This window comes from Bufo bufo, chromosome 11 (assembly GCF_905171765.1).
Source record: "Bufo bufo chromosome 11, aBufBuf1.1, whole genome shotgun sequence".
Lineage (NCBI taxonomy): Eukaryota > Metazoa > Chordata > Amphibia > Anura > Bufonidae > Bufo > Bufo bufo.
Genome location: NC_053399.1, coordinates 98,702,097 through 98,716,995, shown reverse-complemented (window position 1 = coordinate 98,716,995; position 14,899 = coordinate 98,702,097). Strand labels below are relative to the sequence as shown.

At 41.8% G+C, this 14,899-nt stretch overlaps 2 protein-coding genes across 2 annotated transcripts in view; one reads left to right on the top strand and one right to left on the bottom strand.

Annotated features, from left to right (window-relative positions):
- Positions 1-1,495: 1,495 nt before the first annotated feature.
- On the top strand, positions 1,496-8,690 carry MPZ (myelin protein zero). Its single transcript, XM_040412067.1, is given in 6 exon segments — positions 1,496-1,651; positions 2,245-2,411; positions 2,513-2,726; positions 2,804-2,939; positions 3,013-3,070; positions 6,532-8,690. Coding segments are annotated over 6 exon segments (936 nt in total). The 5' UTR covers positions 1,496-1,584; the 3' UTR covers positions 6,826-8,690.
- Positions 8,691-9,965: 1,275 nt separating this feature from the next.
- PCP4L1 (Purkinje cell protein 4 like 1) overlaps positions 9,966-14,899 on the bottom strand; it is a 60,882-nt gene continuing 55,948 nt past the window's right edge. The window contains exon 3 of the mRNA XM_040411781.1: positions 9,966-10,874. Coding sequence (XP_040267715.1) covers positions 10,738-10,874 — 137 coding nt within the window. The 3' untranslated portion in view covers positions 9,966-10,737. The remainder of the gene's footprint in view (positions 10,875-14,899) is intronic.

Below are 14,899 nucleotides of genomic sequence, written 5' to 3'. Positions count from 1 at the left end.
TAGATACACAGCTCAGCAGTCAGTATCACACAGGACAGGATTAGATACACAGCTCATCAGACTGTATCACACAGGAAAGGATTAGATACACAGCTCAGCAGACGGTATCACACAGGATAGGATTAGATACACAGCTCAGCAGACAGTATCACACAGGATAGGATTAGATACATAGCTCAGCAGACAGTATCACACAGGATAGGATTAGATACATAGCTCAGCAGGCAGTATCACACAGGATAGGATTAGATACACAGCTCAGCAGACAGTATCACAAAGGAGAGGATTAGATACAGAGCTCAGCAGACTGTATCACACAGGATAGGATTAGATACACAGCTCAGCAGACAGTATCACACAGGATAGGATTAGATACACAGCTCAGCAGTCAGTATCACACAGGATAGGATTAGATACACAGCTCAGCAGACAGTATCACACAGGATAGGATTAGATACACAGCTCAGCAGTCAGTATCACACAGGATAGGATTAGATACACAGCTCAGCAGACAGTATCACACAGGATAGGATTAGATACACAGCTCAGCAGACAGTATCACACAGGATAGGATTAGATACACAGCTCAGCAGGCAGTATCACACAGGATAGGATTAGATACACAGCTCAGCAGACAGTATCACACAGGATAGGATTAGATACACAGCTCAGCAGACAGTATCACACAGGATAGGATTAGATACACAGCTCAGCAGACAGTATCACACAGGACAGGATTAGATACACAGCTCAGCAGGCAGTATCACACAGGATAGGATTAGATACACATCTCAGCAGACTGTATCACACAGGATAGGATTAGATACACAGCTCAGCAGACAGTATCACACAGGACAGGATTAGATACACGGCTCAGCAGTCAGTATCACACAGGATAGGATTAGATACACAGCTCAGCAGTCAGTATCACACAGGATAGGATTAGATACACAGCTCAGCAGACAGTATCACACAGGATAGGATTAGATACACAGCTCAGCAGTCAGTATCACACAGGATAGGATTAGATACACAGCTCAGCAGACAGTATCACACAGGATAGGATTAGATACACATCTCAGCAGACTGTATCACACAGGACAGGATTAGATACACAGCTCAGCAGACAGTATCACACAGGATAGGATTAGATACACAGCTCAGCAAACAGTATCACACAGGATAGGATTAGATACACAGCTCAGCAGACAGTATCACACAGGACAGGATTAGATACACAGCTCAGCAGACAGTATCACACAGGATAGGATTAGATACACAGCTCAGCAGTCAGTATCCTGCCAGGCTTAGATACACAGCAGCCATTATCACACGCCAGGCTTAGATACACTCTTCTTCCCACACTACAGGAGGCAGACCCCTATGACAGCCCGGGTCGCCCGGTGCCCCCTCCCCCGGGCACTGCCAGTCTCCGGCTCCTCGCCCACTCTCCTGGGATTGGTCGGCAGTCCCACCCTTTGGGGTTCTTAAGGCAGGCTCCCGCTCTCCCTCCCAGACTCCACAGCAGCCGGGATCTGAGGGCTTCCAGGGATCTCCTATGACTCACCCACCACTAGACGACCAATGGAATCGCTGACCTCCTCCCGGACACCATGCTGTCTGCTGGGCCTTGTGGTGCTCTCCACTCTGAGTAAGTCCAAGTCACATGACCAAAGGTGACCATACCATATGCATTTGTTATCTGCACTAGGGGTAGGTGGCCGCCATGTTTTTTTCGCCGTCGTGCACGGTGTGGCTGGGTCGGAACCCGTGTACTTATGGAAAGTTGCCAGTCCAGTCCAGGCTTAGTGGAAACCATCAGCAAGTAGGCGGCTGCTGTGGACAGATCCTGTCATGTTGTTTTGTGAGGACTGATCGTTAACCCTTGAAGCCTGGGGTATTTGTGAGTTACCCCGGGATCACTCCGGCCTCCCTTCATTCTCAGGATAATACCAGAAGCCGGCCTACTTGCTGACGGTTTCCACGTAGGTTTAGCGATGCCTGGGCGAGCAGTGAACAGAATTTAACGGGGAAAAAAATGCAATTACTTTTTGGTTGTTTAGAAAAACTTGTGAACATTTGCAGTAATGATGGATCGGAGGTGCAAAAAGTGTAAAAACTTTTTGAAATTTTGGACAATGCTAAAAAAAGTGTCCGACCACTCTGTGCTGACCATAGGCTGTCCAAGTTTTTGGATTTTTTCTGATTTTTTTCCACCCATTTTTGCTTGCCCCTCCTCCGCAGCCTTCTCCCCGATCCTGGCCATTGAAGTTTACACTGACAGAGAGGTGCACGGCACCTTCGGCTCCAAGATCCGCCTGTCCTGCACCTTCTGGTCCAGTGAATGGATCTCCGACGACATCTCCGTCACCTGGCATTACCAGCCCGACAACAGCAGAAATACGTATTCGGTAAGCGTCGGGACCCTCTTAAAGGGCCGGTACGTCCAAACGCCAGATTCTTGTTTGAGTGTACCGTCCCTTTAAATCCTCTTCTTCTTTGTGTGCCGCAGATATTTCACTTCTCCAAAGGCCAGGCCCACATAGATGACACCGGGATATTCAAAGACCGCATCGAGTGGGTGGGCTACCCCCGGAGCAAGGACGGATCCATCGTCGTGCACAATCTGGAATATGGCGACAACGGGACCTTCACCTGCGACGTCAAGAACCCGCCGGACGTGGTGGGAAAGTCCTCCTACGTCCACATGCTGGTCCATGACAAAGGTGAGCAGCCGCTCCTGCCCCCTGCGTCCTGAGGACGGCGCGCCGCCGGTCACTAACGCTGAGCTCCTCCCCCGCAGGCCCGGTCCGCGCAGGCGTAGTCCTTGGCATCATTATCGGGGCTGCGCTGGGGCTGGTGATCGTCGTGGCCCTCCTGGCATACCTCATACGTTACTGCTGGCTGAGGAGACAGATGCGGGTGCAGCGGGAGCTCAGGTAGGTGCTGGCCCCCGGGGGCCCCTCTACTCTTCTCTGTCACCCCTTACTGACCGTCACTTTCTGTCCCCAGCGCCCTGGAGCGAGGAAAACTCCACAAATTATCCCGAGGGTCAAAAGGGGGTCGTCAGGTGAGCCTCTTGTGTCACGTCTTATACTCCAAACACATCCAAAGCTGCATGCTACGTTATAGCTACACCAAAGTCACATCCAAAGCTGCAGCAAGTCTTTTACTCAATCGCTACATTATATCTTAGGCTCCAATTACATTCAAAGCTACAAGTCACACAAGCTAATCACACCCAGGGCTACTTTATATCTTCACTAAAGTCACATCCAAAGCTGCAGCAAGTCTTTTACTCTAGTGACACCCAGGGCTACATTATATTTTATCCTCCAATTGTATCCAAAGCTACAAGCCCTGCATGCTAGCCTCACCCAGGGCTACTTTATATCTTCACTAAAGTAACATCCAAAGCTGCAGCAAGTCTTTTACTCTATCGCTACATTATATCTTATGCTCCAATTACATTCAAAGCTACAAGTCACACATTCTAATCGCACCCAGGGCTACTTTATATCTTCACTAAAGTCACATCTAAAGCTGCAGCAAGTCTTTTACTCTAGGGCTACATTATATCTTATGCTCCAATTACATTCAAAGCTACAAGTCACACAAGCTAATCGCACCCAGGGCTACTTTATATCTTCACTAAAGTCACATCCAAAGCTGCAGCAAGTCTTTTACTCTAGTGACACCCAGGGCTACATTATATTTTATCCTCCAATTATATCCAAAGCTAAAAGCCCTGCATGCTAGCCTCACCTAGGGCTACTTTATGTCTTACACTCCAATCACATACCAAGCAACAATAAATCTTGTACTCTACTCACACACAAAGCTACAAATCATGTATGCTAGTCACACCCAGGGCGACTTTATGTCTTCAGTAACATTACATAGGGCTCCATTATGCTTTATACTCCAATCACATACAAAGCGACAAGTCTTGAACTCTCTTTACACACACAGTTACACAGCTCTTCTGCTCCAGTCACATCCAAAGCCACAAATCGCATATTCTAGTTACTTTATCCCGTCCAAAGCTTCAATACGTCTTGTACATCAGTCACACCCAGGACTACATTATATCCTATACTCCAATCATATACAAAGCAACAAGTCTTGTATCCTAGTCACACACCCAGCTACTTTATATCTTATACCCCAGTCACATTCAAAGCTACAAATCTAAAAATCACAATCTGAATTACATCCATATGTACGTTATATCATACTGTAGTGGCTTATACTCTAGTCACATCCAAATATATGTTATGTCATACTCTAGTTACCTCTGGAGCTGCATCATGTCTTGTACTTCAGTTATAACTCCTGCTACATTGCATCTAATGCTCTAGTCACATCCAAATATATGTTATGTCATACTCTAGTTACCTCTGGAGCTGCATCATGCCTTTTACTTCAGTTATAACTCGTGCTACATTACATCTAATGCTCTAGTCACATCCAAATATATGTTATGTCATACTCTAGTTACCTCTGGAGCTGCATCATGTCTTCTACTTCAGTTATAACTCGTGCTACATTGCATCTAATGCTCTAGTCACAACCAAATATATGTTATGTCATACTCTAGTTACCTCCGGAGCTGCATCATGTCTTGTACTTCTGTTATAACTCGTGCTACATTACATCTCATGCTCTAGTCACATCCAAATATATGTTATGTCATACTCTAGTTACCTCCGGAGCTGCATCATGCCTTGTACTTCGGTTATAACTCGTGCTACATTACATCTAATGCTCTAGTCACATCCAAATATATGTTATGTCATACTCTAGTTACCTTCGGAGCTGCATCATGTCTTGTACTTCTGTTATAACTCGTGCTACATTACATCTCATGCTCTAGTCACATCCAAATATGTTATGTCATACTCTAGTTACCTCCGGAGCTGCATCATGCCTTGTACTTCGGTTATAACTCGTGCTACATTACATCTAATGCTCTAGTCACATCCAAATATATGTTATGTCATACTCTAGTTACCTTCGGAGCTGCATCATGTCTTGTACTTCTGTTATAACTCGTGCTACATTACATCTCATGCTCTAGTCACATCCAAATATGTTATGTCATACTCTAGTTACCTCCGGAGCTGCATCATGCCTTGTACTTCGGTTATAACTCGTGCTACATTACATCTAATGCTCTAGTCACATCCAAATATATGTTATGTCATACTCTAGTTACCTCCGGAGCTGCATCATGTCTTGTACTTCTGTTATAACTCGTGCTACATTACATCTAATGCTCTAGTCACATCCAAATATATGTTATGTCATACTCTAGTTACCTCTGGAGCTGCATCATGTCTTGTACTTCTGTTATAACTCGTGCTACATTGAATCTAATGCTCTAGTCACATCTAAATATATGTTATGTCATACTCTAGTTACCTACGGAGCTGCATCATGTCTTGTACTTCGGTTATAACTCGTGCTACATTGCATCTAATGCTCTAGTCACATCCAAATATATGTTATGTCATACTCTAGTTACCTACGGAGCTGCATCATGTCTTGTACTTCGGTTATAACTCGTGCTACATTGTTTCTAATGCTCTAGTCACATCCAAATATATGTTATGTCATACTCTAGTTACCTCTGGAGCTGCATCATGTCTTGTACTTCTGTTATAACTCGTGCTACATTGCATCTAATGCTCTAGTCACATCCAAATATATGTTATGTCATACTCTAGTTACCTACGGAGCTGCATCATGTCTTGTACTTCGGTTATAACTCGTGCTACATTGCATCTAATGCTCTAGTCACATCCAAATATATGTTATGTCATACTCTAGTTACCTCTGGAGCTGCATCATGTCTTGTACTTCTGTTATAACTCGTGCTACATTGCATCTAATGCTCTAGTCACATCCAAATATATGTTATGTCATACTCTAGTTACCTACGGAGCTGCATCATGTCTTGTACTTCGGTTATAACTCGTGCTACATTGCATCTAATGCTCTAGTCACATCCAAATATATGTTATGTCATACTCTAGTTACCTCTGGAGCTGCATCATGTCTTGTACTTCGGTTATAACTCGTGCTACATTACATTTAATGCTCTAGTCACATCCAAAGCTTCATTATTTCTCATACTCTAGTCACATTCCAATATACATTATGCCATGTTCTAGTTACATCTGGAGCTGCATCCTATTTTTGACTCCTGTCACAACTAGAGCTGCATCATATCTAATGCTCCAGTCACATCTAAACTTTGCTATTTCTTACTCTCCAGTTACATCCAAATGTCATACTCTAGCTACATCCAGAGCTGCAATGTGTCTTATACGCCTGACACAACGTACTCCAGTCACATCCAAACCCACACCACGTCGTATATTCCTCCCCGGGGCTGATATCTCAGTCAGCATGGCTGCAGTCTGTTGCATTGTGGGAGATGTAGTGCAGCCCGTCTGCAGGTGGCAGCTTTGGATGTGACCGGAGTATAACACAGAGACCTGACTGGCGGCCCCTTATCTCTTCCAGGTGCCGCTTCTCGCCATGCTAGACCAGTCCAGGAGCTTCAAATCCAGCGACAAGAAACCCAAGGGGTTGGGAGACTCCCGCAAAGAGAGGAAATAGCAATTAGCCGGCAGGGAAGGTGCACATAAGGCAGAGCCGGAGTCGCCCCGCAGCTCTAAGGTGGTCTATACCATCGAGATGGAGCTGCGGGGGGACGAGGACCACCCCCACCGAGCCGCTGTAAAGTCCCCCAGCAAGAACAGCCTCAAAAACGCCCTCAAGAACTTAATCAAAAGTGACTCAGAGAAACGCTCGTAATCTGTGGGAGAGCAGCGGGGCCCCGGGGGCGTGAACACATATGCAACCCCCCCGAGGTCCGCCCCTTCCCGGGTCCCCGCTGGTCTCGCACCGCGGCTAATGCCTTATAATAACATTTATGTGTAAACCGTTTCGTACCGTTCCCTGCGGGAAATTGAGAATTAAAGTAGGACTCCTCCCGGACACCGGGGGCGCCATCGTATCACCCTAGGGGGGAGGGGGCTGCAATGTGATGCAATCTCCATCCCACCACCGCTTACATCTGGGATCTGCAGTTCCTCATGGGAGGGGCCTGGGATCTCGGCCAATCAGGCGAGTCTGTACAATGAAGTCATCGACCCTGATACCAGCCGCCTGACCGCCATCCCCACCCGCCTCCTGCGCCTTTAAGGCCGGTGTACAAGTATCGCCCTCTCCGCCTCTCTCCAGGGCGATATTTCTACAGCTTTAACCCCTTCGCTGCCGACCACGGTGCAATGGCTCGTTAAGGCTTTAATGGCTTCTGTTAACCCCATAGATGCTGCACTGGCCAATTACAGCGTCCACTAGGGTTCAATAGAAGACGTTAATGACCGGTACTGTAAATCCCAGAATATAGGCCCCCAGGGGTGATAATACTATATGCCCAGCATATTACCGTAAATCCCTGTATATAGGACCAGTGTAGGTTATCAACCTCTAATTCCATAAATACCAGAATATAAACTCAGTGAGAGCTACTTTATGTACCGTATATCCTAGAATATAAAACCCACCCACATACCGTAAATGACAGAATATGAATCCAGCGTCACATCTTCAAGGAGCCCCTGACTCGCTGCTAATACATTATCCTACCGTAAATCTCAGACTACAGGGGCAGCATCGTGTATTGCACTCCTGGGCATCTGATAATGTAATACCGCTTACCGTAAATCTCAGACTACAGGGGCAGCATTGTTTAGTGAACTCCCGGGCATTTGATAATGTAATATCCCTTACCGTAAATATTAGACTATAGGGCCATCAATGCTTATTGCACTCCTAGGCGTCTGATAATGTCACCTATTACCGTAAATATTAGACTATTGGGCCATCAATGCTTATTGCACTCCCAGGCATCGGATAATGTAATATCCCTTACCGTAAATATCAGACTATAGGGCCATCAATGCTTATTGTCACCTATTACCGTAAATATTAGACTATAATCCCAGCATTTCACAATGAAGTAACCCTACCGTAAGTCTCAGACTATAGGGCCATCACTGCTCATTGCCCTCCTGTTTACTGTAAGTATCAGACTATGAGCTCAGCGTTGTGCGCTGACCCCTCCCCGGGGGTGGTCGCTCCCGATTCCTCCGGCCTTCTTGACTTCTCTGCCGTCACGTTACTGTCAGGATATTTTTGTATTCTCGTCTCCATCGATCACGGTGCTGCACCCTACGCCATTTCTGTGGCGGGAAACTGATCCAAAATGAAGTTTCCTGTAGATGTATTTAGGAAATCCTCGCCAGGTCCGTCTTCCTGTGTCGCCCCCTAGTGATGAAGAATTAACGGATTTACAAGGCGGTTGTTTTTTTTATAGAATTTTTCGGTATTTTTCTGAATTCTCGTTCTGTTTATGATGAAGCCTATTCACAGCGAACAAACCAGACTTGACAATCGGTGAGGTCGGCGGAGGTCACAGCAGCAAAGCATCCTGGGACTTCCAATATGGCCGCACAGCAACCAAGTGGACGACGTCTCCGCTGCGGTGTCACCCACAATGTCACCCAGTCCGGACCAGCGACCGCCACAACCCCCCCCTATCTGTGTATAATGTGTGTAAATATGTCACCTGTACAAAGCCACGGAGACCACGACATTAATAAACTGACCCTGAAGATCTCCGCCTGTCTCCTGCGTCATTATACCGAGAGCTGCAGATACACAGCGAGAGACCCTGCAGATTATTACACCTCTCTAGAGATCTGCAGAACATCGCTCTGTCCTCTCTACCTCCTGACAGATACATAGCGAGAGACCCTGCAGACTATTACACCTCTCTAGAGATCTGCAGAACATCGCTCTGTCCTCTCCACCTCCTGACAGATACACAGTGAGAGACCCTGCAGACTATTACACCTCTAGAGATCTGCAGAACATCGCTCTGTCCTCTCCACCTCCTGACAGATACATAGTGATATATCCTGCAGATTATTACACCTCTGACTTCTCTAGAGATCTGCAGAACATCGCTCTCTACCTCCTGACAGATACACAGTGATAGATCCTGCAGATTATTACACCTCTGACCTCTAGAGATCTGCAGAACATCGCTCCCAGATACACAGGGAGAGACCCTGCAGACTATTACACCTCTAGAGATCTGCAGAACATCGCTCTGTCCTCTCCACCTCCTGACAGATACATAGTGATATATCCTGCAGATTATTACACCTCTGACTTCTCTAGAGATCTGCAGAACATCGCTCTCTACCTCCTGACAGATGCATAGTGATATATCCTGCAGATTATTACACCTCTGACTTCTCTAGAGATCTGCAGAACATCGCTCTCTACCTCCTGACAGATACACAGTGATAGATCCTGCAGATTATTACACCTCTGACCTCTCTAGAGATCTGCAGAACATCGCTCTGACCTCTCTACCTCCTGACAGATACACAGTGATATATCCTGCAGATTATTACACCTCTGACCTCTCTAGAGATCTGCAGAACATCGCTCTCTACCTCCTGACAGATACACAGTGATAGATCCTGCAGATTATTACACCTCTGACCTCTCTAGAGATCTGCAGAACATCGCTCTGACCTCTCTACCTCCTGACAGATACACAGTGATAGATCCTGCAGACTATTACACCACTGACCTCTCTAGAGATCTGCAGAACATCGCTCTGTCCTCTCTACCTCCTGACAGATACATAGTGATATATCCTGCAGATTATTACACCTCTGACCTCTCTAGACCTGCAGAACATCGCTCTGTCCTCTACCTCCTGACAGATACACAGTGATAGATCCTGCAGATTATTACACCACTGACCTCTGCAGATCATCACTCTGCTGGCCTCATATTTAGAAAGAAACACTTTACTTCTTTCTTTTACATCCTTTTATTAATTAAACATGCTAAATGTTCCAAAATGAGGTTGTCCTATGAGAGTCCACAGCGGGGTCTGGAGAGGAGACGGGCCCCCAGAATAACAAGATTATTAATATTTGTGCTGCCCCTTGTCATAACGGGGACAATGAAAGAATTAACCAGATAGCTGCAGGGAATGCTGGGAGTTGTAGTTTCCCAGTACCTGGAGAATCAATCAGCGGGTATTATACTGAAGTGGACCACTAGATGGCAGCAGAGGACTGTCACCCATTGGTTATAGCAGGGACACCACAAAGCAATGAAAGTGGCTGCGCCTTCCTACAACATTGTGGGGGCGCCCGCAGGCCTCTACGGTGGTCTCACTGTCAGTGCAGCACAATTACAGGTACAGTAATGGGTATGGTGCGTAATCAGTGATAAGTTTATTCCATGGTGATTGTGGATGACAAGTGTAGTTTAAGATGCGAGGAACATGCCGTTATATAAGGGGAGGACCCCCAAACTGTCTACACATGCCTGACGACAAGACCGCAGCTGCCATGACAGCGCAGCCAAAAAGTCATCTTCATGTTGTATCGTACAAAAGTCTCTCATCTATAAGATCATACCAAGGAGACTATGTACAACTTGGCCAGTGAGTGGTGGCTCCAGGGTGGCACTGGCCACGGACATAAGCATTCATTATAAATTAAGGGAGGGGGGGGGGGGGGTAGTGGGGGGGGGGGGGACTGTAGATATAATGCCCCGTTTATCTTTTCCGGCTTGTCCCTTACAGAGAAGGAAGTGCAGAATCAACGTAAGAGGATCGAGGCGACATTATCATGGGCTGGGGTCTTGCTTCCTCTTCTGAAACCGGCGAAACTTATTCTGAATAGCAAGCGCCGCTTTTTCTGTCTCCGGAGCATTAAGGTCAATGTCAATTTCTTCCTCCACCTTCTCCGAGGACCCAGATTTATCTACCAAAAAGATACAAATATCACTATAATATTACCAAATATATACACAAATATATCTACTATAATACTACTACTATAATACTACTACTATGTACAAGAATATAACTACTATAATACTGCTCCTATGTACAAGAATATAACTACTATAATACTGCTCCTATGTACAAGAATATAACTACTATAATACTGCTCCTATGTACAAGAATATAACTACTATAATACTGCTCCTATGTACAAGAATATAACTACTATAATACTGCCTCCTATGTACAAGAATATAACTACTATAATACTGCTCCTATGTACAAGAATATAACTACTATAATACTGCCTCCTATGTACAAGAATATAACTACTATAATACTGCCTCCTATGTACAAGAATATAACTACTATAATACTGCCTCCTATGTACAAGAATATAACTACTATAATACTGCTCCTATGTACAAGAATATAACTACTATAATACTGCTCCTATGTACAAGAATATAACTACTATAATACTGCTCCTATGTACAAGAATATAACTACTATAATACTGCTCCTATGTACAAGAATATAACTACTATAATACTGCCTCCTATGTACAAGAATATAACTACTATAATACTGCTCCTATGTACAAGAATATAACTACTATAATACTGCCTCCTATGTACAAGGATATAACTACTATAGTACTGCTCCTATGTACAAGAATATAACTACTATAATACTGCTCCTATGTACAAGAATATAACTACTATAATACTGCTCCTATGTACAAGAATATAACTGCTATAATACTGCTCCTATGTACAAGAATATAACTACTATAATACTTCTCCTATGTACAAGAATATAACTACTATAATACTGCTCCTATGTACAAGAATATATCTACTATAATACTGCTCCTATGTACAAGAATATAACTACTATAATACTGCTCCTATGTACAGGAATATAACTACTATAATACTGCTCCTATATACAAGAATATAACTACTATAATACTGCCTCCTATGTACAAGAATATAACTACTATAATACTGCTCCTATGTACAGGAATATAACTACTATAATACTGCTCCTATGTACAGGAATATAACTACTATAATACTGCTCCTATATACAAGAATATAACTACTATAATACTGCCTCCTATGTACAAGAATATAACTACTATAATACTGCTCCTATGTACAAGAATATAACTACTATAATACTGCTCCTATGTACAAGAATATAACTACCATAATACTGCCTCCTATGTACAAGAATATAACTACTATAATACTGCTCCTATGTACAAGACTATAACTACTATAATACTGCCTCCTATGTACAAGAATATAACTACTATAATACTGCTCCTATGTACAAGAATATAACTACTATAATACTCATCCTATGTACAAGAATATAACTACTATAATACTACCCCTATGTACAAGAATATAACTACTATAATACTGCTCCATGTACAGGAATATAACTACTATAATACTGCTCCTATATACAAGAATATAACTACTATAATACTGCCTCCTATGTACAAGAATATAACTACTATAATACTGCTCCTATGTACAAGAATATAACTACTATAATACTGCTCCTATGTACAAGAATATAACTACTATAATACTGCCTCCTATGTACAAGAATATAACTACTATAATACTGCTCCTATGTACAAGACTATAACTACTATAATACTGCCTCCTATGTACAAGAATATAACTACTATAATACTGCTCCTATGTACAAGAATATAACTACTATAATACTCATCCTATGTACAAGAATATAACTACTATAATACTGCTCCTATGTACAAGAATATAACTACTATAATACTGCTCCTATGTACAAGAATATAACTACTATAATACTGCTCCTATGTACAAGAATATAACTACTATAATACTGCTCCTATGTACAAGAATATAATTACTATAATACTGCCTCCTATGTACAAGGATATAACTACTATAATACTGCTCCTATATACAAGAATATAACTACTATAATACCGCTCCTATGTACAAGAATATAACTACTATAATACTGCTCCTATATACAAGAATATAACTACTATAATACCGCTCCTATGTACAAGAATATAACTACCATAATACTGCTCCTATGTACAGGAATATAACTACTATAATACTGCCTCCTATGTACAAGAATATATCTACTATAATACTGCTCCTATGTACAAGAATATAACTACTATAATACTGCCTCCTATGTACAAGAATATATCTACTATAATACTGCCCCCTATGTACAAGAATATAACTACTATAATACTGCTCCTATGTACAAGAATATAACTACTATAATACTGCTCCTATGTATAAGAATATAACTACTATAATACTGCCTCCTATGTACAAGAATATAACTACTATAATACTGCTCCTATGTACAAGTATATAACTACTATAATACTGCTCCTATGTACAGGAATATAACTGCTATAATACTGCTCCTATATACAGGAATATAACTACTATAATACTGCTCCTATGTACAAGAATATAACTACTATAATACTGCTCCTATGTACAAGAATATAACTACTATAATACTGCCTCCTATGTACAAGACTATAACTACTATAATACTGCTCCTATGTACAAGAATATAACTACTATAATACTACCCCTATGTACAAGGATATAACTACTATAATACTGCTCCTATGTACAAGAATATAACTACTATAATACTGCTCCTATGTACAAGACTATAACTAGTATAATACTGCTCCTATGTACAGGAATATAACTACTATAATACTGCTCCTATGTACAAGAATATAACTACTATAATACTGCCTCCTATGTACAAGACTATAACTACTATAATACTGCTCCTATGTACAAAAATATAACTACTATAATACTGCTCCTATGTACAAGAATATAACTACTATAATACTGCTCCTATGTACAAGAATATAACTACTATAATACTGCCTCCTATGTACAAGACTATAACTACTATAATACTGCTCCTATGTACAAGACTATAACTACTATAATACTGCTCCTATGTACAAGAATATAACTACTATAATACTACCCCTATGTACAAGGATATAACTACTATAATACTGCTCCTATGTACAAGAATATAACTACTATAATACTGCTCCAATGTACAAGAATATAACTACTATAATACTGCCTCCTATGTACAAGACTATAACTACTATAATACTGCTCCTATGTACAAGAATATAACTACTATAATACTGCTCCTATGTACAAGACTATAACTAGTATAATACTGCTCCTATGTACAGGAATATAACTACTATAATACTGCTCCTATGTACAAGAATATAACTACTATAATACTGCCTCCTATGTACAAGACTATAACTACTATAATACTGCTCCTATGTACAAGAATATAACTACTATAATACTGCTCCTATGTACAAGAATATAACTACTATAATACTGCTCCTATGTACAAGAATATAACTACTATAATACTGCCTCCTATGTACAAGACTATAACTACTATAATACTGCTCCTACGTACAGGAATATAACTACTATAATACTGCCTCCTATGTACAAGACTATAACTACTATAATACTGCTCCTATGTACAAGAATATAACTACTGTAATACTGCTCCTATGTACAAGAATATAACTACTGTAATACTGCCCCTATGTACAAGAATATAACTACTATAATACTGCTCCTATGTACAAGAATATAACTACTATAATACTGCTCCTATGTACAAGAATATAACTACTATAATACTGCTCCTATGTACAAGAATATAATTACTATAATACTGCCTCCTATGTACAAGAATATAACTACTATAATACTGCTCCTATGTACAAGGATATAACTACTATAATACTGCTCCTATGTACAAGAATATAACTACTATAATACTGCCTCCTATATACAAGAATATAACTACTATAATACTGCCTCCTATGTACAAGAATATTACTACTATAATACTGCTCCTATGTACTAGAATATAACTACTATA